The sequence below is a fragment of the Serinus canaria genome, chromosome 1, assembly GCF_022539315.1.
Source record: "Serinus canaria isolate serCan28SL12 chromosome 1, serCan2020, whole genome shotgun sequence".
NCBI lineage: Eukaryota > Metazoa > Chordata > Aves > Passeriformes > Fringillidae > Serinus > Serinus canaria.
This window is the reverse complement of record NC_066313.1, coordinates 509,759-533,297: the sequence shown is the minus strand read 5'-3', so window position 1 is coordinate 533,297 and position 23,539 is coordinate 509,759. Positions and strand designations below refer to the sequence as shown.

General features: G+C 47.9%; 1 protein-coding gene across 1 annotated transcript in view; it reads left to right on the top strand.

The window, feature by feature from the left end:
- LOC103818441 (glutamate receptor ionotropic, kainate 1) overlaps positions 1-23,539 on the top strand; it is a 105,522-nt gene that overhangs the window by 29,707 nt on the left and 52,276 nt on the right. The window contains exons 2-3 of the mRNA XM_050977425.1: positions 18,821-18,988; positions 21,933-22,190. Coding sequence (XP_050833382.1) covers positions 18,821-18,988; positions 21,933-22,190 — 426 coding nt within the window. The remainder of the gene's footprint in view (positions 1-18,820; positions 18,989-21,932; positions 22,191-23,539) is intronic.

The following is a 23,539-nucleotide window of genomic DNA, read 5'->3' as shown; positions in this document are numbered from 1 at the left end:
ACAGCCTCTTGCTGATGGAGCACACTTTGGAGGAGGTATCACTCCTAATAACGATGCCTGAGGGAATGGGCTCATATTTCATCACACTAAGGATATTTATAAATATATTTTAAAAGCAGGAGAGGAAGTAGCAGGCAATTTTGCTTCCAGAACATAAGTCAAGTGTGTATTATTAAGCCTAAATAGCCTGGATTAATCAAATGTCATACTGGCACTTCTAATAATGACTTTACATTGCAAATTCCATTACCTGGCTTTGCCAGTCAGGAGAGAAGCTACAGAAGATCAATTAAACAAACAGGAAATTACCTTTTCTCTTTATAGTCCGTGACTTTCAGCACTTACAGTGGTGCCAGGATCCTGAAAATTAAACAGGCATTTGCATAAGATTAATAGCTCACTTGCTTTCTCCAGTCACTGTGGCTTATTTAGGACCCCAGAGTTATCCAATGTCTGCTGGAGAGGCTGGGGATGATGGGAGCAAATTAAAAATGGCTTAATGTGTCACAGAGGATCCCAACATGTGACCAGGGGCTCTGCTGTTAATAAATGCACCTGCAGCATCCCAGAGATGGATGAGCCAGGTCTCAGCAGAATTACTGGGGGCAGGGCTGTGCCTACACTGGTTCCTGGGAATGCTTCCCCTCCTGGAGCATCCCTGTCCTGCAGGTGGCTGGGAATGTCACCCCAGAGGGCTGCAGGGAAGGTTTAGGGGACAGCACCCTCTGGGCCATGAGCAGGGAGCTCCTGCAGGGAGCTGGGTTAGGGCTGCATCTCAAACAGGGCTCATTTCCCTGGCTCTGCTGATGGATGACAGATTTTAAAGGGTGCTCTTCAGGGGGATTTCGTCTGTCCCACAGGAGAGAGCAAGGGGGGAATTTTCCAGCCCCAAGTTCTGCCTGCCTTGGCTCAGGATGGGGTTTGTGCCAGCAGCACCAGGCACAGGAGCTCAGCAGCTCTGGGGTGCTCAGAGTTTGGGGGAGGCTGGGTGGGAGCAGCCTGTAGGAAGGCACAGGGCCCCTTTTGGGACACAATGATTGCTGTAGGGAGAAAAGCCAGGCTGGAGGGGAGCAGCCATTCTGGTGGCTGATCTGCACATCCTCACCCAGCAGGGCCGGGGGTTTCTCTGGCCAGGGACTAAATGCTGAGGCTGTTACTGCTGGAGCTGCTTACCATGCCGGGGACGAGAGGGAGCTTCCTGGTGCTCCCAGAGCTGGCTGCTGCAGGATCCTGGCCAGGTGGTGCCCTGAGATTCCTGGGAAATCCTTTCCAGAGGGAACTGAGCCCCAAGGAGCAGCTGCAGTTCCAGGTGTCCTGTCTGGAAACCCAGAGCACAGGATCAGTCCAGAGGGAAGCACTGCCAGGCTGTCCCCAGAACCCTGCACACTTCCCTGGGTGTTCCTGGGGCCCAGAGGCACAGCAGAGCCCTCATCCCTCTAAGGAGGGGGTGTGGAGGGGGGAAGGAGGCAAAAGTGTCCTTTAGGGGCAGTTCCAGAGAACAGGCACAGAAGGTGGGAAGGCAGGAGGTGTGGGGGTGAGGGGAGGAGGGCAGAGATCTTTATCCAGTCCAAATCAGAATTCACTTCTGCTTAGGGTGAAGGATTATGGGCAGCCTCATTTAAAAAAGGGGGAAAATAAAGAAAAAACCAAACCCCTGTAATTCCTCATTTTGGTACATGAAATGAATATCCTTTAAAAAAAAGAAAAACCCAAACCAACCAATGAACCAAACAAAAAAACCCCAGCAGGATTTGGCAGTTAATTCCTCAGTGATTAAAGAATGCCCAAACATATGAGGCAAACCCAGGCTCTGAGGGTGATTAAATGCTGAAATGAACCCAGAGACATTTGAGAACTGCACAAGCAATTTACTGAGAATGTTCCTTCTAATTCTGATGGCTGCCAGAGTCTCCACTGGAGGAAAATAGGTTTGAGTAACCCCCAAACACAGATTTTGATATATGTAATAGCTGTAACAGTGGGAGTTTGAGAGTCTGTTGCTGCTGGGGTTTGGTTTGTTTGTATTCTGTGTTTGCCACACTGAGCTGGGGCTCAGCTGAGCATTGATGGGCTCAGCAAAGGGCTCAGCCTAGAGAGCAGGACTTAAAAGGCAGACCACAGGCAGGAAGGGATGCTGGAGCTGTGCAAGGAGCTGAGTCTGCCCAGGTCACTTGGTGCCAGGGTGTGCCCACCCTATCTGGGACAGCAGTGCCTGGGTTTCAGGAGTGAGGGAGGCTCAGCAGGGACAGCTGGAAGCACGACAGGAAGGTGTGCAGAGCCAGCAAAGACAGAGGGCTGGGAAATCACCAGGGGCAGGGGAGAAGGTGGACACAGAATGAGCTTTGCTGAGCGCAGGGACTGGGGTGCACCAAGGGCAGCTGCCCAGAGCCCAGACTGGCAGCAGGGGGGATGGAAAGGGCTCCTCACACAACCTGCAGGCAAGCTGTGACACTTCTTGCCACAGGGCACTGAGGAAGCTCTTCCAGGGTTCAGAAAGGCACTGGGAAAACCCTGGGGAAATAATCTGGTGACTGCAGAGCCAGCACCTCTGGCTGTGGGCAGCTGCACTTGCCAGGTGCTCAGGGCAAAAACTCCTGTGAGAACAGGGCTCAGACCCCACTGGCACCAAGCTGAAACCTGCTCTACCCAGAACTGAAAATGCATTCCAGGGAAATCTAGGAATGCTCCCATTTGGAAATATTCAATTAAGTCATTCTGGTTATTGGCTTTAAATTAACAAGATGTAGGCACAACCTTTATACCATCTTAATCTGCTCTTGTTCCAGCATCACCTTGGTTTTATTAACATTTTATTAACTTTCTAAGCAGGGGAATTATGTCTGGTATTGACTGAGTTATGGCTAAGTTAGAAGCCAGCGAGTCTGGAACCTGACAGTTCATTTAATTCACAGTTCCAGACTTAATTGTCACAGTCTGCTCTTACTCTCCTCCAAAGTTACAATCTCTTTTTGGGCTGGAATCTCTGTCTGCAGTTGATTTTGAGGATAATAGCAACTTAGGGCTCTTATCTCTGTTCCATGACCCAGCCTCAGGCACCCACTGCTCTGGGATGCAGGGTGAGTCTCTCTCTACCCTTGGCAAAACCCGTGCCAAGAGAAGGAACAACCTCTTGGATCCTCATGGAAGAGGAAGGGGAAGAGAGGTGGGGCTGCAGCAGAGATGAAGTTGGGAAATACAAGAAAAGCTGTGTGGCTGAGTCATGGAAACTTAAGGGGAAAACTGAAGGGGAGGAGGTGAAAGTGAAATGAAAAGTGAGGATAACAGAAGGATGATGTGAGCTAAAAACCAAGGCAAGGAACAGAGCAGCTGAATAAGGGCTTGAGAGGAAAACTGTGCAAGTTGTTACCACTTTGGGGCTTTTTAGGAAAGGAGCCTCAATGTTATGCAAGAATAAAGAATAAAATGTGGGATTCAAAGCAATGTTGGTTGGGATGCACTGGAAAGGAAATAAAGTGATTTAGGATGGAAAGTATTGGCATGGAAAGTAAACACTGGCACAGGGTAAAAGACCAGAAGTGAGGAGTGAATACAAGTAGGGATGAGAAACAACCTGGGGCACAGAAGGAAACCAAATGGCTTTTTTGGGAGCAGGGACCAAGGCAGTGGCAGAAAGGAACGAGGGCACCAAGGGAAAGGAGACAAAACACCACAGATTCAGTTCTTATTTTGTTAGAGACTGGAAAAGAAGGGAGGAGGGGAAGGAAGGCCAGAGGTGAGGTCTGAGAGGACCCTGAGTTCAGCTCCACCAGTCCTGGGGGTGTTCAGGGCAGGGCGGAGGGGCCTGTGGCAGCTCCAGATTCCTGTGAGCACTTGGCTGCCCCTGTCCTGCTCCTTTCTGTCACTTTGACATGTGACATGACCCCAGATCCATGAGGAAACCTCCTTCCATGGGCATGGCATGGGTAGACTGGAGCATCTGTGTGCTTTGATCCAAGCACTGCCCAGGACAGGAGGATGGAGCACATTAATTCCAGCACTTGTGTGTCACTGCCCTCAGTGAAGAATTTTCCCCTAATACCCAATCTAGACTTGCCCTCTCTCAGTTTGATTGTGCATTTGGACATTGATGCAAAACACTACTACCCAAATTCACTGTAATTCTCCAGCACCATCTGCACTATGGCTAGGACTTGAATAAATTTTAAAACCCTTCCATTTTTGTGACTAAAATGTTGTTGTTATTTAATATTCCCCAGTTTTCTTGCTGCACTTCCCCCGTGTCTAGATCAGGCAAGGGTTCTGTGACAGCTTTAGCATATTTGCAAAAAGGAACTGATTCTTTTTTTTAATGTATATGCTTTGAATAAAACATTAATTCCCTCTCCATTTTGGATGGAATTCCTACTTTTTAAACACATGTTCTATTGATTGAAGTTTCTCCTGTCTGGCATTCTCCAGTAGTACCAAATGGAGGATATGGTGAAAACTATTAACAGTCCCACTCCAAATATTTCAGTGGAGATCACAGTTTGAGTCCTTCCACCAAACCCTGCCCCGTGGTAGCTTTTCCTGGGAAATCCATGGCACGTTTGTGCTGTGTGCCATTTTGCAGCTTTGTGGACACATCCATTGCAATACCTTCCCCAGGTCTGTGGTGCAATTTCACTGTAGCTGCCACCACCTCTGGGAAAATAAAACATCACCCAATTAAAGAGCAAAGAGAGGGGCAAGCCTCAGAGTGGAAGCTCAGCAGGAGACAAAAATCTTGTTTCTCTGAGTGGATTAGTCCAGGAAGCTGGGCCCTGGATGTTATGAGCGGGTCAGAAAAGGGGATCTGTCAGAAAATACAAAGAGATTTTGCTCAGAGGAGCTGTTCTACACCTGAGTGGAATCTGCAGCACTCAGGGCAGGGAATATCTCAGCTCCTCGGGGTTTATTAGGCAGCATCCTGTTGCTGCCACAGTGTCTCACTGGCTGCATATTTACCCACCTGAGTGGGCAAGGATGGCATCATTTACATGTGCAAAACCCAGCTTTTATTTTTCTCCAGAAGAGTTAACAGCCCTGACAAGATTTTCCAGCAGCACAGAGGCTTCGTGGAGGGGAAAAGCCCATTTCAGCATCCCCTGCCTCCTTTGCATATTGAACAGCATTGCTGGGGAGGGCTGCATGAACACCTCTGTCACATGGGGTGTGAGTCTGAATTACTCACAGGATTTAGATGGAAGCACTCCCAAGCCTATGGAGAAGAGTGGAAATTAAGTTCTATAAAAGCCCTGATGCTTTGCCTCCTTTAACATAATTCCTTTTATTTTTGTTGTTGTGCTTCTTTTATTTTTTACTTGATGGGGGCCCTGTTTACTTTTTGTAAGTCTACTACTTTAAAATAAAATTTTATAAGACATATAGTCTGTGCTTCATAAATCCAAATGCTGGAACATGGAAATAGTTTTTAGAACAACATTAAGGAAGATCTGTCTTTTTTATGTGTGCCAAAGGCACCACAGTGATGTTTTTAGGTAATGCACCATAAGTTTGCCAGTGCAGCAGACCCAAGGGAAATTATTATAACAATAAAGCACATATTTAAAGAAAGATTTTAAAGATTTTTAGAGCTGTGTTGCAAAAATAGATAAAGAGTAATTGTATAATTACTGTTTTACTTTTTTTTGGGGAGTGGGGGTTTTTTTGAGAGGACTTAAAGTCATGCTCTGATTTTATGGGAGCAATTTGCCAGAGACAGATTACTCTGGGAACATTCTATAGCACAGAACCATCTTTTTGTGGGATCATCAGGTAGGCAGAGATCTGCTGCCTGAGAGTGCCCCTGCCCCTTTCTGCTTTGAATTGTACCTGTAATTATTTGCAGGCACAGAGGCTAATCCTGAAAAGTGGGGCCAAAACACCTTGAATAATCTATTGGAAATGGGTTTAGTGGGTTGCACGCTGTAGAGAATCTAAAAATCCCAGGGATTTCCTATCAGCATGTGGACATTGTCAGTGTGGGCCAGCCCCTGCAGCACAAGGTGCACTGTGCTGGCTGAGGGAATCTGTGATTAATCACCACCAAGGCTGAATAATGCAAAGGAAGCACTTTCCTAACAGAAGTCCCTGCACGAAGAAAAACTTCATTTCTTTAAGAAAGAATAAATTTTTAAGTGATTTTATCTTTAAAGCCCCCTTGCTGCTCGCAGATGATTTAGATATAAGAACATCTCCAGCACATGCATGATTCAAAGACTCTTTTCAAATAAAGTCTTTTGATGGAACAAGGGAATTAAACATCAAGCCCAACATCTCCCAATTGCCAAAGAGTCCTTGGTGTGACAGCTGGTCAGCTGAGCAGCAGAGAGCTGACAGCTCCATCACTCAGTTCATTACCCAAATGTTTCAGAGCACGAGATGATTTTATTAAACCAGTGACGTCTGAGAGTTGTTAAGAAAACCAGCAGAAAATGCTCCCTGAAAGCAAAAAAGAAAACACCAAAAATGTGTTTGGCACTCTGGATGGAGCCATACAGCTTCCAGCTGAGCTTTGCTTTTTTTGTTATCCTAATGCCACAATATAATTTCGTGTGCTAAGGAAAAATCAGTCTCAGTGCTAGAACATCAAAGCAAGCCCAGGCCATGCTGTGTTTTAAATAAAAGGACAAACCTTTGGTCTCTCCATTTCCTCCTTGCTGGAAAGCTGCATCAGCAATCTTCCAAAGGCTTGAAATGTGGAAAACACTTTATTTTCATTTCTGCAAATTCCACTGGTTTTCAGACGGTTCTCACATCTCTCCATTTTCAGCAGAGGAAAAAAAGAGGGAGAAAATGAATTAATTTAAGTTCGCACAGCTATTGTAGAACCCTCCTGATTTTTAATGTTTAATTTGATGGATGTCATGGGGCAGGTTGAGTAAAGCTGATGTCACAATTTCCCAGGTTCATCTGGATTTAGGTAGGGCATGTGGCACCATTCCTTCCAGGGCAGAAGCAGCATGAAATTCATTTTTACATCTTGGTGTAAAACATGCCCAACATCCACATAAGGAGATTTTAAAGATCCCCACCCCTTTGAAAAGATCCCAGGAGCTCACCAGAAAACACCTGCAAAAACAAACAGTGGAGTGAGGCAGCAGGAGTTTGCCAGTCAGAAACTTCTGGATGATATCTTTAATTTTCTCCTGCTCTTCATTTCTTGCCAGCTCTCACACTTTGATGGAGCTGCGTTAAGGACCAGCAGCAATTTCTTATATTAATAAGCTAACTCGGCTCCCTGCTGCAGCTTGATTGAACAAAAATGAGTTCTAAATGCCTAATAATGTACTTTTACTGTCTTTTCTAGAATTCAAACCTTCAGTCTGCCTCTGCTCACACTTTTGGGGAAGGAATTTCCCTGGAATCCCTCTGCAGAGCCTTCCTGGCTCCAGCAGATCAGCACTCCCACCCAGTCTGGAGTCACCTGGGAATTAAAGGGTGCCCTCGTTTCCCTTTTCTGAAACAGTTTAGTGTTTCAAAGATTTGATTTGCTACAGTGGATATGAAGGCAATGGTTCCTCTCAGGAAATACTCCATATTTTGTGCAGGGGAGATGAAATAATCATCAGGGAGCAAAGAAGAATCAGAATGAAGCTTTACACAATATCCACACGCAGAAAAGTGTGAAATTTCACACTTCCACGTTCTCTTTTATTTAAAGAAGCTCAGTGTTTGTTCTCCTCTCAAACCCATTTAGCTGATTTCTATTTAATGCTCCCTCAGATCCCAGGTGGTTTTCTGTACAGGTTTCACTGATGCTGCACAGAGCTCAAGCTGGCTCCTTCCCCTCAGGAAAAGCAACATTTCCAGAATGTTCCCAGGCTAACAAGAAGTGCAGATTTCCTCTGCAGGGGCTGGGTTTGTAAGAAAAAGGGTTCTTGGGAGGTTTGGAGTGCCCAAGGAAGGGCTGGAGGTGCCACTCAGTGCTCTGGGCTGGGGACAGGGTGGGCATGGGGCACAGCTGGGACCGGGTGATCCTGGAGGGCTTTTCCAGCCTCGCTGGCCCTGGGATTCTCTGATAATGGAATCAGCACTGCTTCAGTGACCCTGAGCCTTTTCCAGGGGAAATGACACGTTTATTCTGTCACTGACCCTCAGCTCTCCCTGATTTCACCAGCATTCCTGCCAGAGCAGGCAGTGCTGGGCTGTCCAAAGGCCAGGGAGGTTCATGGAATGCCCTTCCAAATGGGATCAAACCCCACCCTCACCCCCAGGCAGCACCAGGGGAGCTGGGCACTCACCTCCCAAGCATTCCAGCTGGGGCTGCAGGGGCTCTGTGGCTGCTGGACCTGGGCTGGGGTTTGCCATGGGGTTTGTGACATCCCAGGGAAGGGCCTGGCAGCTGCAGCCCCCACTGAGCTCAGGCTGCCCCAAATGCCACGGGGACACTTCTGAACCCTCAGGTTCCTTCACTCAGCAGCTCTTGATGAGCACAGAGACACAGAGGAATGGAGAAGGTTCCCAAGGAGTGGGTGGCCAGTTCTTCCTAATTCTCATGGGAACAGCTCTCCAAAACCTGTTGCCAAGGTGGCTTTAAGAACTGCAGGTGTCACAATTAAACAAATGCATAAAAATCAAGTACCAGGATAGGGTGATTTTGCTGTGGCACCTGGCTCCACAGCAGGTTGGGCTTGCTCTGGGATGTAGCTGAACAACTTCACAGGGACACAAGAGATCCTGAGATCCTGCAGGACACAAATGGAATGCAGGCAGCAGATGATCCTCGGCTGAGCACAAGCTGCAGGGTAAAACATAAGCTTCAATCAACTCTTGGAAATATTTTGAGCCCAATGCCATAAGTGCCTTAAATGAAATCCCTCTCCAGAGCAGCCAATCTAAATCATTAGCCATATGTCACGTAGTGAGCCCTAATCACCCAGAGTCGTGTCCACAGCGTTCCAGTTACAGAGGGGAGCACTGCAGTGGGTAATTTGGCCATTCCAGTTACAGAGGGGAGCACTGCAGTGGGTAATTTGGCCATTCCAGTTACAGAGGGGAGCACTGCAGTGGGTAATTTGGCCATTCCAGTTACAGAGGGGAGCATTGCAGTGGGTAATTTGGCCATCCCAGTTACAGAGGGGAGCACTGCAGTGGGTAATTTGGCCATTCCAGTTACAGAGGGGAGCACTGCAGTGGGTAATTTGGCCATTCCAGTTACAGAGGGGAGCACTGCAGTGGGTAATTTGGCCATCCCAGTTACAGAGGGGAGCACTGCAGTGGGTAATTTGGCCATTCCAGTTACAGAGGGGAGCATTGCAGTGGGTAATTTGGCCATTCCAGTTACAGAGGGGAGCACTGCAGTGGGTAATTTGGCCATTCTCACTGCTCTGTGTCCCAGAAAACAGAGTGGGAGCGAGGCTGGTGGTGTCACATCACGCTGTGGCATGCAGCACTCTGCCACAGCTCCCCTGCCCCACTGCAGCCTCCCCTCTTGTCTGAGCTCCTGGGCCAGCATTCATTGCTGCTCCAGGATTTCAGAAAGTTCCAGGCCAGGCAGGAGCAGCAGAGGATCTCCAGGCTGCTCAGTTCCACGCCCTCACCCCAAAAGGGAGCCCAGCCAGTTCTGCCAAAAAACATAAACCCGTTCAGAGTGTTCATGGAATACCCTGAGTGGGAAGTCTGACACACAGTGAGGAAAACTGAGCAAGGAAAAATAGCAGCTGCATTTTAAATTTTGTTTTGAAATTTAAGTTGTTCAATCAGGAGGTTGGTGGTAACACATTGATATGATGGCCATTATGTGCCATCATTTGTTTCATCAGTTATGGAAATATTTAATTGGATTGAAGCCATCTTTGCACACTGTACTAATTACAGTTTCCTCTTCAGGCCAAGGGTATTTTATGGACTTTTGATGGAAATTATGAGGCTAAAATTAGCCCCTACAATATTTATGCCCAGTAGCATAAACTTTCATGTTTTAAAAATATGAGTAACAATTTAGCAACTCAGATATTCACCTTTTGGGGCCTGGAGATATTCTATCAGTTTTTCAGATAATTGTCTTTCTCTTTGTTAATTTTTTTATTAATTTTTCAACACAGTTTTAACCCCTGGGTAAAATTACCCAGGATTTTCCTGCCAGTTTTTTCAAAGTACACATCTAACTTCCCTATCCATAAGTGTAATAATTACAACTAAAAAGACCTTTAATATAATAAATGTAATAACTGTAACTACCATCTCTAATTGTTGCCAATAATTCCTGATAAAGCTGTTCCCAGTGAGGCTGCTGCAGGGGAATGTGTCAATCTGAGTGTGATTTGTGGTGAAGGACATTCTAAGTTCTCTTCTGAGAGAATCATTACAAGGAGGAAGCGTTCCTGGAGTTGTTTGGGTTCCCATGCCATATTTCTCTTGGAGCTGTGTAATTTAGCACTTGATGTACAGTTGTCATCAGGTGCAGCAGTGTTTTGTTTACACTTGGTGCTTTAATATTTGCAAATGTAGACATTGAATAAGGCATTCTTCAGACTCAAATGGCCCTCAGAAGATGGAGGAATAGAAATGTTCCAGATTGATAATTGCCAGGGAAGCTTTAAACGGCAGGCACCTCCAGTAAGTGTCTGTTCAAGAGCCAGCCATCATCATGATGAGGAGATGTGGCAGCTCAGAGCACAGGTGCTGATTGAACATCCCTGATAAGAGTGGATCTGTTGGAAAGTCTGCACCCCCCACCCTTTAGAGCACTGTCTCCCATGAGCTCCTCAGACATTACACTTCCAGGGCTGGAGATGTACCTTGGCTTTCTTTAAAACAGCTGCTGCTGAGGCTGCAAGGTGAACAATGGAGCATGGCAGCCCGTTTTCTCTCTGTCCCTTCCTGGTACCTGAGGAATTCAGGATGAAACTGCATTAATGGCACTTAAAGGGAGGCAGAATAATGATGCAGCAGCATGGGGAAAATGAGCTGCTGTAAGGTTTAAAGAAAATCCTGAGCAAAACCTGCACATTTCCTCATGTCCCCCAAACACCAAATGTGTGTCTGGAGCTTCAGGAGAATCAAAGCCATGGATCCATGGCTGGAAACCTGGTAACCTTTGGGTTTAAGTCCTTCCTCCATGCCAAGGAAACCTAAAGGGGGGGATTTATTTCTTATCATGAAAACCAATCAAATCACTTATGTCTCTTCACAGTTTTTATCATTTTTAAACTTCAGGTTTATCCTTCCTTAATGCCAGGCCTGGCACAATCTGGGGAGAAGGAAGGATGGCGACAATCACAGGCAAAGTCCTCTCCAGCTGAGTGATTTTCAGCCTTTTCCCCAGAGCGAGAGGAGTGACCCAGCCTCAGAGAAATCTGCCAGCAGCAGTTTTTGGGATGGAAGGCAAAGCCAGAATTCCCCATGGCCTCGTGCAGAGGGTGTGCCAGCAGGAGCTGCTGTTGTTTTGGATCCCTAATGTTTGAACCCCTGATCAGGACACGGTGTTTGCATGGTTCAAAGTGCCAAGTGTGCCCAGCAGTTTCCACATGGGGGATCTGCTGCAGCCCTTTGGCTGCCAGGCATCCCCCATGGCCATCATTCCTGGCTGGACGGGCAGCTCTGCCTTCAGGGCAGCTGGAGCAGCTGGAATTCAGAAACACAGCAGCCAAAGACCAAAGTTGGAGCTTAAAATGTCCCCCCTGCCAACTTTAACCTCCCTCCAGCACCTCCTCTCTGGCAGGGATGTACTTTGGGACAGTCTGTGATCTGATTTATCCATGCTTTTCCAGGATAAACTCGGATTTCTTCAGCTTTAATAAAGACCTTAGGTTCCTAAGCATCTTAGAGATAATAGTGCTTAATGGGCACTCAGGAAAAGACAGACTGTGTCATTTTTAAAGATATAACCCTGACATTTATGCACAAAAATGCTGTTTGCTAAATAGTGCTCATTTCAAAGCACTTTCTTGGATTTTGAAATGCCTTTCTATTCCTGGCTAACAGCTGGAGAAAAATGGCTCTTCCTGAAGCAGTTCCACTGCAAATGCAGGCTCCCAACTGCTCTGTTGTGGGGCCATCTTCCCTCCCCTCAGGGCTCCTCTCTGGAGTAGCTTCCCAGGGCTCTCTCGAGTGAATGTTCTGTTTCCAAGGCTCATCTGCTGTCAGAGTGCAGAAAAGCCTGCATTTATTGCTGCTTTCTGGGAGTGTCACCTCCTGCAGCCATTGCAAGGACAGTGTGAAGCACTTTCTGTAAGCTGTCCTCCCCATTTAACCAGGTGTCTGTGTCAAAGCAGTGGCAGAACCCCCTCTGAATTCAGTTTGCCTTGCTGTTGTTTCAGGGGTCTCTATGGTTTCCTTTGGTTTGAGGTTTCCTCAGGTGTAAGGTCCAATTGCTTTGTATCTGCCCAAAAAACTCTCACTATATTTGTAAGCTATTTAACACTTGTGGGATGGGCTCAGATAAAAGCAGTAAACAAAAATTCCAGCAGTGCCATCAGTCTCTCAGTCTTTATCCCACCAGCTTGCTTTCCACTCTCCTCATCTACTTTTTATTTCTGCCAAATTCTTTTCCCCTTCCTTTACTCCTTAATATAAGCATTGATATTTTTTGTTGTTGTTTTTTTGGTTTGGTTTGGGGTTTTTTTTGTGATTGCTCCTTCCCCTCTGCTTTCCTGTTGCCCCTCCATTCCAGCAGCATCCTGCACATGGCCAGCAGTGAATGTGCCAGCATGTCTGGGTGTCTCAGAGGGAAATCCTCTCACTCAGACACTCAGGCAAAGCAGGCCTGTGAAGCAGGGCTCTGAAAGACTCACAAAGGCAGGAGAAAGGAAGTTTCTTTTCCAGAGGGACTATTTAAGCTGTTTCAGCGTGGTGGGAGGAATGCTCAGCCGTGAGGGAATTTGATCAAACCCTGCTGGAATCAGGAGAAACGTTTGGAACAGCCCACAACCCATGGCATAGTGCAGGCAGAGGGAAATAGAAAATGCAAAGGAGAAAAGCAACAGTTTTAAAACTTCCTATCAAATTGAGAGCTTGCACCTCGAAAATCATGCTTTAGTTCCTGCCTGGTGTTGCAGGAGATACCTAAATCAGGTCAACCAGATTTTTTTGCTGTTAGTAAAAAGAAGAAGTTCATTACTTAGAAATTCTGCAACACAAATCATGCCAATTGTGCCTTTGGGAACTATCTCCACTTGCAAGCTGAAGTGAAATAAATCCCATTGGAAAAGGCAGATCCTTGTATCTTAATAAGCTCAACTTTTTCTATATATACATGCACACTTGTATTTTTATCCCCCTGCTTTCCAAAGGATCAGATCAGGGCTGGATGCACCTTTCTGGAGTGCAGATAATTATAAAAGCCTGCCCTGGCACTCACGGGGGATTTTTTTGGGTGGAGAAATACTTTATCTTTTTATTTAGCCCAAAGTGGGATTTGTAGCAGTTTGATCACTGGTCATTCAGCACCATCCATGCTGCATGAAAAGGGCAGAAGGGCTGAGTCCCTCTGAGAGTTCAGCCAAAAAAAAAAAAAAAAAAAAAAAATCAAGCAAAATTTGAGCAGCCTTGTTACAGCTGGGGGCAAAACCTTCACAAAAGCAGCTGGAATAAAACCACATCTGGAACATGGAGCTGGGTTTTGGATAGGCAGTTTGGAGCAGAGGGGATTCCAAATGTGACAAAGGGGCAGGGACCTTGCTATAAACAAGCCTAGTCTTAAAAAAAAATCCCATTTGCTGAGTTTGACACTTGGGGCTCATCCCCTCCCTGGTCAGGGTTTGGGTCCTGAGCCTGTGCCAGGTTTCAGCTGCCCACAGCCATACAAAGGAGAATTAAACCATCCCCCAAGCCCAGAGCCAGCCCTGCATTTATTACATTTAAAAATTCCTCTGTTTGGCCACAAATTTCTTACAGTCTTGAGAAGGTTGCAATCTACAGGGACAGGGAGTTATTTGGGGTGAGGGAGGCAGAAATCCAGGGGGGTTCCCGAGTGGGGATTTTGCCTTTCCATGCTCAGCAGCTTTCCCTGGGGATCCTGATGGCTGGAAACAAGGAGGGGAAAGTGCAGGAAGGCAAGGGCAGGGCCCTGGGGCTCTGTTTGAGCGCCCCTAAAAGCAGGAGCCCCCGGATGGGTGATGGCTTCCAGGGGACAGTGATCCCGGAGCTGGCAGGGGCAGGGCAGTGACAGCGACAGTGACATGTGGCAGGGTGGCGCACAGCGGGGGAGCTGGGGGCGGGCTGGCCAGGACCCAGCCTGGGGAACGCGGGGATCAGGGATGCCAGGGCAGGGCCAGGGGCTCGGAGAGGGTGGGAGTGGGCTGGAACAGAGCACAATGCATGGAAGGCTTCCAGAGCAGCTTTTGAGCAGATTGGAGGGCAGTGGTGGTGGGAGCGCGGCTCTCAGCTCCAGGGTGTGTGAAATGAGGATGTAACAGCTCCCGCTCCGGGGGCTGGGCAGGCTCAGCCAGTGCCCAGAATGCTGATGGGCTCCGGGTGGGCTCTGCCAGCCACACAGCCCTGTGCTCCAGCTCCAGGAGAACCTGGGGCAGACCCTCTGCAGCCTGCAGGATGTGCAGCTGCCAATTGCAATAGTGCTTGCTGCAGGGCTGGGGCTGGTCACCATGCTTCCTGAGAAGCTCCTAGTGCACATCCACAGAGCAGAGAGCTCAGGGGTGCTGTCTGAATCACAGGGAACAGCCAATTTCCGGATGACCTTACACTGTCTGTCATGAGAGGTGACTTTGCAAAGGAAGGTGCTGCTAAACTGTGAGCAATGCTTATTTTCTGGGCAGATGAGTGTGGTGAGTGCACAGGTACTGCCTCCCAGCTGGACACCACATGGCACAGGAGGATCTGTCCTTTGATAACTGCTAAGGATGGAAAATATGCTTGGAGGGGGTTCCCAGGAGCAGGTGTTTTAGCACAAGTGGAGCTCTGTCAGAGGGAATTATCTGGAGACAAACATCTTCCTCAGCACTGCTTTGCTGTGCCCTGCTCCTTTTTGAGCCTTCCGTGGCCCCCAGCCCTGCTGAGTGTCTGTGATCAGAGCCCTCTGGAATCCACATCCCTGTCAAAGAGCCCGAGGGCAAGCCTTGTGCTCTCTTGAATCCCCTCCATGACCCTGGCACCAGGAGCAGCACAGAGCTCACAGGATTTTAGCTCTCCTTTCCCTTCAGTGACTGCCAGGTGGGTTTTAATGAGTTCTCATGCACCTCCCGGGGGTCCCTGTGGAAGGAGGGGAGGCTGCTTGGAGCAGAGTCCCTGCAGGAGATGCATGTCCAGGTGTTTGTGGGAGCCCTGCTGGCACAGCACCTGCCCGTGCTGGCACTGGGCTGCCTCGGGGAGCTGTAGGTGGCTCCCAGCTCGGGAGGGAGCAGCATCCAGCAGGGCCTGTGCTTCCACACGGCTGCTTCCATGTGTCAGCCCTGCCCCAGCAGCTCCCCAGCTGACACTCAGTCCGGGAAAATTCCTCCTCTGAGCCAGGACAGGAAACATGGGCACCAACCATGCACAAACAGGGGTTTGTCCTCAACTAGAGAGAGTCGCAAACTGTAAAATCCCCCCTTGGGAATGGATTCAGCCCTGACCTTTGCTGAAACTCCCCCAGTCCCTGATGACTCCTTGAAATGGAAATATTTGCTTGCCTGGGAGAGCTGGAGGAGCTTTTCCAGGTGTGCCTGCTGAAGTGTGCAGTGTAGCTGTGACATGTTCCTTGCTGTGGGGATTTTTGTGCTCAGAGAGTGAATGGAGCTGATGCTGTCACTGACTCACTCACGTGGCTCAGCCCCTTTTGGCAGAGCAGAGCAGCTGGAGCCAGGCTGTCATTCCCTCTTACCTTCCACTGCTAAATTCCAAGGAGGGGCAGATACTGTTTTTTGCCTTCATCATGAAGGAAATCACGGTACAAATGATGTGCTGTAAGTGAAAAGTCAGGTCTGGCACTGAGCAGGACTCAGCAGCCTTTGGTTTGCTGTGGAGGATTCACTCTCTGACTGAGGGAGGAGGGAGCTGAAAGGGAGGACTCCAAAATGTACAATTTTTCCCACCTAAGTGCTACCAGCAGCCCAACATGAAAGCCAGTGCTTGTTTTCACACTCAGCAATAGCAGCTTCATTCCTGGAACATCGTTTATGTTGAGTTAACATCAATTTCTTCTTCCTTCCTTTCTTCCCTTGTAGAATGCTGTGTTTAATTTGTTTTTTAAATGTTATACAGTAATTACTTTATTCAAATGAATCATCTGACAAACTGGTTCTTCATCAAACTCGTCACTTACTCTGCTATTTTTCTTTTAACCTGGACCTTACAATAAATTCTGAGCTTGGCTGTCAGTCATCAGCAGAAGAAGAAGAGACTATTTATGGGATTGCTGGATTTCATTAGGGATGTATGGATGAAAATGCTCCAGCACAGCTTGTTTGTGATGCAGATTTATCCAGTCATTCAACTCCTTTTTAGCAGCTGAATGGGCCTGAAGAGAAGAATCAAGCTCAAATAGGTACAGCCCAAGCCTGTTTAATGCAACATCCCCTGGCTCAGCCACAGTGAGGGATTACTGCCTCCATAAACTCCCTCCTGGGCTCTGTCCATGGCTGGACGTGGGACTGGATGAGGTCCCCTCCAACCCAAACCATTCCATGGTTCCATGTTTTCTCCAGGGGATCTCACCAGCAAATAAAGCCTGCAGTGCTGGGTGCTCTCCTGCTCTGTTCATGTGGGCAAGAGGAACCTGGAAGTGTGTGCAGAGTTTTGGTTCGTTTGCTCAGAAAACACATCCCCACAAAACTTTCCCTCCTTCCCTCCCTGCCCTCCTGCTGCCCACTGAGCTGGCACTCTTCTCCAAAAGGAAAAATCCTGCAGAATTCTGCTAATGAAGTATAAATAGTTCCTGGTTATACATCATTAATTCAAATTAATCTTCATTTAATAGGCAGTTGATTAGAGGGATGGAAATGGTTCTGGCCCTAGAATGAGGAAGTGCTTGTGTACATTCAGGTATGAAGGTTGCCTCAAGGGTGGTTGGATGAAGTAGTTTTAATTAATTAATTAAAAAAAAAAAAAAAGAAGCAGAAAGTGATGGAATGCACAGTAATAATTTCTGAGGTGGAGGGGATTTTTGCCAAGATGAAATGGCAAATACCCATCCTGTTGGGAGTGGGGAGGGATTGTGGACACCCTTATTTCCAGGGTATCTCAGACTGTACCTTGTACCTGTGGCATCCACCCTCCCTGATGGAGCCATGCTCTGCTGCTTCCAGCAGGGATTCCAGGAAAACTCAGCAGTGGAACCTCTCTGGCCCAGCCCAAGCTGGCATTGCAGCTGCCTGAAAAGAATTGTCTTCCTTGGGTGAAATGAGGGAGAGATTATTGAATTTAACCACTAAACTTGCTGGGATCGTAGCTGGAATGAGGAATTACAGGATTGGATCTGAAAGGACAGGCTTTAGAATATTTTCCCTTCAGATGATCTGGAGTTTGCAGCTCTGGAAAATCCTGCTGACTTTTAGCATTCCACTCGATGTTTTGGTTCCAAATCCTGCACTTAGACTGGTTTCTGGGCTGTTTTTGTGTATCACAAGCTTTTGTAATCACTGGGATGTTTTCTGAGGAAGAGGGAAGAAGTCTTTAAGGTTCTGATACCTGCACATTGCACATGAGAAATCCACGGTGTGTACAAGAAAATTGCTGAAGTGGGCAGATTGTTTAATGCACGTCCAGGCCTTGCTCTGTGTGGTTCAGGAGAAAAACAATGCTGATTATTCCAGGGATAATATTACCAGAGTGGGGTCGGTAGCCTCCAGGGTCTTTATTGCTGGATTTAAATTCAAACCAGGTTTTGATTCCAGTGTGTTCCCATTTCTGATGGTCAGCTAATGACTGCACTGTTCCTACATGGGTGACATCAAAACTGCAGGAGGTTGCAGCTCATGAGCTGAATGCATTCAGATGGCCAGAAATTACAGAGAGAGGGGCCTCAAATTTTACATGGGGAAATATGTAAGTGAGAAATCCAAAGTATTCTCCAGTGACTTGCACTAAATGAGTAAATTATACTTGCAAAATCAAGCACTGAAGCTGGAGATTGCTGTTTAGAGGAGCAATTTTTTAAAATCAGCTGTGTGTGCAGTGCATTCCTCAAATCCCACTGCCCCTGGAGAGTGGGAATGTGCTGTTGGCATAATAAGGTCTCTAGAGGCTGGAGGGAGTGGCCATCCCAGTCTACTGTGGCCATGAGATGCCTTCCCCATCCCAGGACACACTCCAGGGAAGAACACTGCACTTCTTAAATTTGGGTTATTTACAGTCCTTTTTTGGAAAGCTTGCTGGTGTCCACAGGCTCAGCTCCTTTTTCTTGGAAAAAGCAAAAATATTCCCCAGTCCCTGAGCAAACAGCAATGACCAACAGTGCTGCCTGGGGTTTAGGAGGAAGCAGAGGGAGCACAGAGCTCTGGGGGGACTCTCAGTCCGTTTTCTCTCAAGCTCCTCAGTGGATCTTGGACTGCCAGGGTGTGCAGAAACACCTCAGCAAACACCCACACATCCAGGTTCCATCTCCAAAGGCGGATTAGACTGCAGCAGGGAGAACAAGGCCCATGCCCATCCCTGATTTCGTTAGAAAGGAGTTGCACAGAAGTTTTCACAAGCATTGAACACGTTCCTCTGCAAAGGCTGGACAATTAACAGGCGTCATCCTCCCCAGATGTTTGTGGAGCAGCATTCATAATTCTGAGTTGGCCCCAGTGCCACAGCAGATAAAAACCAACCATCCACCCTGCTCGTGCTGTAGTGCTTTGGACAGCCATTGGCTTTTCCTAGATGAACACTCAGAAATTATAGCTGATAATTCATTTTTCCTTGTTTCTGTGCAGCAATTAAGAGGTGAATAATGCTTCCCATTTATCTGTTCCAACAGGAGGGATATTCGAAACTGTGGAAAATGAACCTGTTAATATTGAAGAATTGGCGTTCAAGTTTGCTGTCACCAACATTAACAGGAACAGAACACTGATGCCTAATACCACATTAACCTATGACATCCAGAGAATTAACCTTTTCGATAGCTTTGAAGCCTCAAGGAGAGGTAAATATCTCAATTACTGTGTCAGGTACATCCCTGGTTTGTACTTTATTCCTTTCCCCAGCCTGGTCTCCTTTTCTGCTCTGCTTGTGTCATGTGCACCATAAAATTAATCTTTCAAAGGTGCTTGAACTAAGAATCAAGCTGGGCTTGGACCTGTCATGTGCTTTCTGAATAACCCCCACATTCTGTCTGCATGCTAAGAGCCCCAGATGGCAGGTGGCAAGTCCAAGCCATTTTTCTGTCCAAAACATAGATTTGCCACCTGGAATTCTGCAGAAAAATGATCACAGACTCACAGCAAGCACAGTGGGATGTCACAACCCATAATTAGCACAGATTCCCATTATTGGTAAATTATTTCTACTGCCTTTTAAAAACCATAGGCCAGTAGCCCCCCTGCCCTGAAATAGTGATGCACAGTGGCCTGGAGACAGAAATAAGTTTCTCTGTTATAAACAACTGTAAGAATTGGAATGGTCAAGTGTGGAAATGTTTTTTGCCTCTTCTTTTTTTTTTTTTTTTCCCTGAGAAGGAAAAATATGGCCCAATTTACTCCCATCTAATTGACCTGCAGGCCAAAACAGAGAGGGGTAATAAGTCACAACTGTCCTTAAGCTCCATGTGTTCCTTGGCCTCTAGGAACCAAGCTCAAAGTTTGATAAAATGCTACAAATAGCAGCCCAGATCCTGGAACTGGATTTGCTGGAAAATAGAAATCCCTCAGTTCAGAAACCAGGCTGGTGAGCCTGGTGACCTTTCAAACATCTGCACTACCAAGATTTCCTCGTGCCACTTCAGTTTCTTAGTAAGAGTGGAGAAAAGGAGAGTGATTCCAAAGAACAAAGAAAGGAGCTTTAAATGGCTTTTTTTGCCTTCTTTTTCAGTTATCAGGTGTATGCTGGAGCCATATGCTGTAGAATCTCAAGCGTGGTGGATTTATAATCCATATAATCCAGGCTGATAAAGTATTTCAGATTCCCTGTAGAGTGAGAATCTCTTCTGTGACTGTTGTGAAAGTGCCTCTTCCATTTACTATGTAGGAAGTTGTTCATGTACATGCAAGAAACTCACATTCAGCAGTAATTTCTTCTCATCATGAATTATTGAAGTTATTTATGGAATTTGCACGTTAAACCTGTGATGCTTTAGAAAGGCTTCTGAATTAAACCTGGAAAGCCTGTGCACTTCATGCTGTCTGTGAAACACTCATTTGTAGAATGGAAACAGAAAATAATTGATTTTCTGTCATATTCTATTACAGTCAGAGAGCTAAATACGATTTTAAAGAATCTCAGCTCATTGTGGAAGTTGGTGTATGTAATATTTCCCTCAATCAGAGCAATTTCTAAATTTCCCACCCTCACAAGGAGATCAGCCCTGCAGCTCAGAGCAGGGCTTTGTCTCAGTCGGGAGCCGTGTTAAAAACACTGGCAGTAAATTTTACCAGTGGACAGAAATAACTGATATTACTGCATCTCCTGTCTGTCAGCCTGCAAAGACATGGGAGAGAAAGAAAAATGCAGAGACAGCTCCAGGCAGGGTTCTTGAGGCTGAGATATGGGCACAGGAGAAGGAAAGCTTTGTTGATGTATTTGGCTGGTTTGGAGGGGGATAAAATGTCAGTGTGTGGGTTCTTTATTTCCCTGTGCTGTTACCTGGGGCTTTGGGCACTCCTGCCTGCTCTGTAAACACAGCTTATGGAGGGCAGTGAATCGTGGTGCCCTTTGCTGCTCGTGTCCCTGCAGCTGCCTGGAATGAGAGCAGCTCACGCAGGCAGAAAGGTGCCAGTCCCAGGGGGACGGATCCCTGGAGAGCCTGCTGTGGCTGCAGGGATCTATTACCTGGTGCTCTGCTGTGGAACTTCATTGCTGAGACATTCCTGCGGCAGGCAGAGAGCCCCTGGTTCCTCTGGGATAGAGCGGTTCTGAGAAAGGCAGCTCAGAATCCGTGTGACCTGCAAGGAACCAGCAGAGAAGGTTTTATTTGCAGCAAGCAAGGTCTAGGGTATAAAGCTGGTCAGTAAAGCCATTTTCAGAACCACAATCAAACCAGGATCACTGAGGCTGGAAAAGCCCTCCCAGCCCATGGAGTCCCTCCCAGCTGTGCCTAATGCCCACTTTGTCCCCGGCCCAGTGCACTGAGTGCCGCGTTCAGGAATTCCTTGGACACCTCCAGGAATGGGCACTCCAAACCTCCCTGGGCAGCCCCTGCCACTGTTTAACAACCCCTTCCATAGGGAAATTCTCATGACATCCAATCCAAACCTGCCCTGGCCGAGCCTGAGGCCGTTCCCTCTGCTCCTGGTGGCAGAGCCTGACCCCCCTGGCTGTCCCCTCCTGGCAGGAGCTGTGCAGAGCCAGAAGGTCCCCCCTGAGCCTCCTTTCTCCAGCTGAGCCCTTCCCAGCTCTCTCAGCCCCTCCCTTTACCCTCTAAACCACCCCTGAACACCTCAGGAACCACTGGCACGTCCCTGGGTGGGTCTGGGAGTGGCACGCAATGCTCTGTTCTCACTGGAAGGGGTGGGGATGGATGGATGGATGGATGGATGGATGGATGGATGGATGGATGGATGGATGGATGGATGGATGGATGGATGGATGGATGGATGGATGGATGGATGGATGATGGATGGATGATGGATGGAGGGATGGATGGATGGATGGATGGATGGATGGATGGATGGATGGATGGATGGATGGATGGATGGATGGATGGATGGATGGATGGATGGATGGATGGATGGATGGATGGATGGATGGATGGAGGGAGGGAGGGATGGATGATGGATGGATGATGGATGAATGGATGGATGGATGGATGGATGGATGGATGGATGGATGGATGGATGGATGGAGGGATGGATGGAGGATAGCAGCCCCCAGTGAGCACCCCCCAGGCCCTTGCTGTCACCCACTAAGAGTGGCTGTGCCCTCCTGTGTCCCAGCCTGTGACCAGCTGGCCCTGGGCGTGGCGGCGCTGTTCGGGCCGGCGCACAGCTCGTCGGTCAGCGCCGTGCAGTCCATCTGCAACGCCCTGGAGGTGCCCCACATCCAGACCCGCTGGAAGCACCCCACCGTGGACAACAGGGACGCCTTCTACATCAACCTGTACCCCGACTACGCCGCCATCAGCAGGGCCGTCCTGGACCTCGTGCTCTACTTCAACTGGAAAATCGTCACCGTGGTCTACGAGGACAGCACGGGTGAGCGCTGCTGGCTGCTCCTGCCAGACCCCACCAGACCTGGGGCAGCTCACTCTGCCATGCCCTCTGCAGCTTTCCTGGCTCATGGGGGAAAAACCCCTGTCCTGCTGCTGCCATGGCCTTTGGAAAGCTGCTCACTTCACCTGACCGTGGGAAGGAGCCCCTGGGGTTTGAATAGTCAATCTCATTTTGCTTCCTTGTTGTGGAACCCATAACACAGCTTCAGATTGATCCCAGAATCCCAAAATCTGGAGATCATCCAGTCCACCCCCCCTGCCAAGTCAGGGTTACCCAGAGCAGGTGGCACAGGAATTTGGGATTTTGGGAAGTTTCCAGAGATGGACACTCCAGGCCTTCCCTGGGCAGCTGTTCCAGGGCTCTGCCCCCTCCATGGACAGAAGTTCTTCCTCAGGCTGAGGTGGAACTCGTTGTGTTTCAGTTCATGGCCACTGCTCCTCATCCTGTCCCTGGCACCATTGAGCAGTGTGGCACCATCCTGTGACAGCCTTGGGGATATTTGTGAGGATTGATGGGGTATCTGTGTGCATTGATGGATCCCCTCTCAGCCTTCCCTTCCCCACAATGACCAGGTCCAGCTCCCACAGCCTCCTCTTGCAAGAGAGGTGCTCCAGACCCCTCATTCTCTCTGTGAACCCCACTGGACATTCTCCAATAGCCCCTAGATAAATCTTCTAGACAGAATAGAAAGAAGGAGAGATCTTTTCCACCCCATAACCAAATTGGCATTCCAAATCACCAAGTGCTGTGTACCTGCTCAGCCACAAAAAAGCCTGATATTAAAGAGATTTCATTTGCAGAGATATTTACAAAGTAAATTAATCATCAATCATCTTATTAACTCAGAGTCAGGAAAGTAAACATGTCAACTTTGATCAGTATAAATAGTCCTTGGATTTGGGGTTAGAGTGACGCCAGTTAACTCAAGCTGTTGTATTTCTCATCCCTAATGTTTGACATCATTCCACCACAAGAAATAAAAACACCTTGGCCAGGTTGGATGGGGCTCAGAGCACCCAGGAGGTGTCCCTGCCCAGGGCAGGGGGTGGCACTGGATGGGCTCAGGGGGTCAGGCTTTTGCCATGTCCTCCAGAAAAACAGCTGCAGTTCTTTGCACTGCTGCTTTGGCTTCTCCAGGACACACACTTGGGCTCCATCTCCAGTTTGTGTGGCAGCAGGAAGCGTTGGGAAGTGCAAGGTCCCAGTCTGATGGGACCAAAGGAGATATTTTAAGGCACACAGTAATTTCTTCCCCCAAAAAGGAGAGGGAAGTGGGTCAGCAAATCCTTAAGTTTTTTGCTTTTCACCACACTTGCACTGAAGTACTTTTT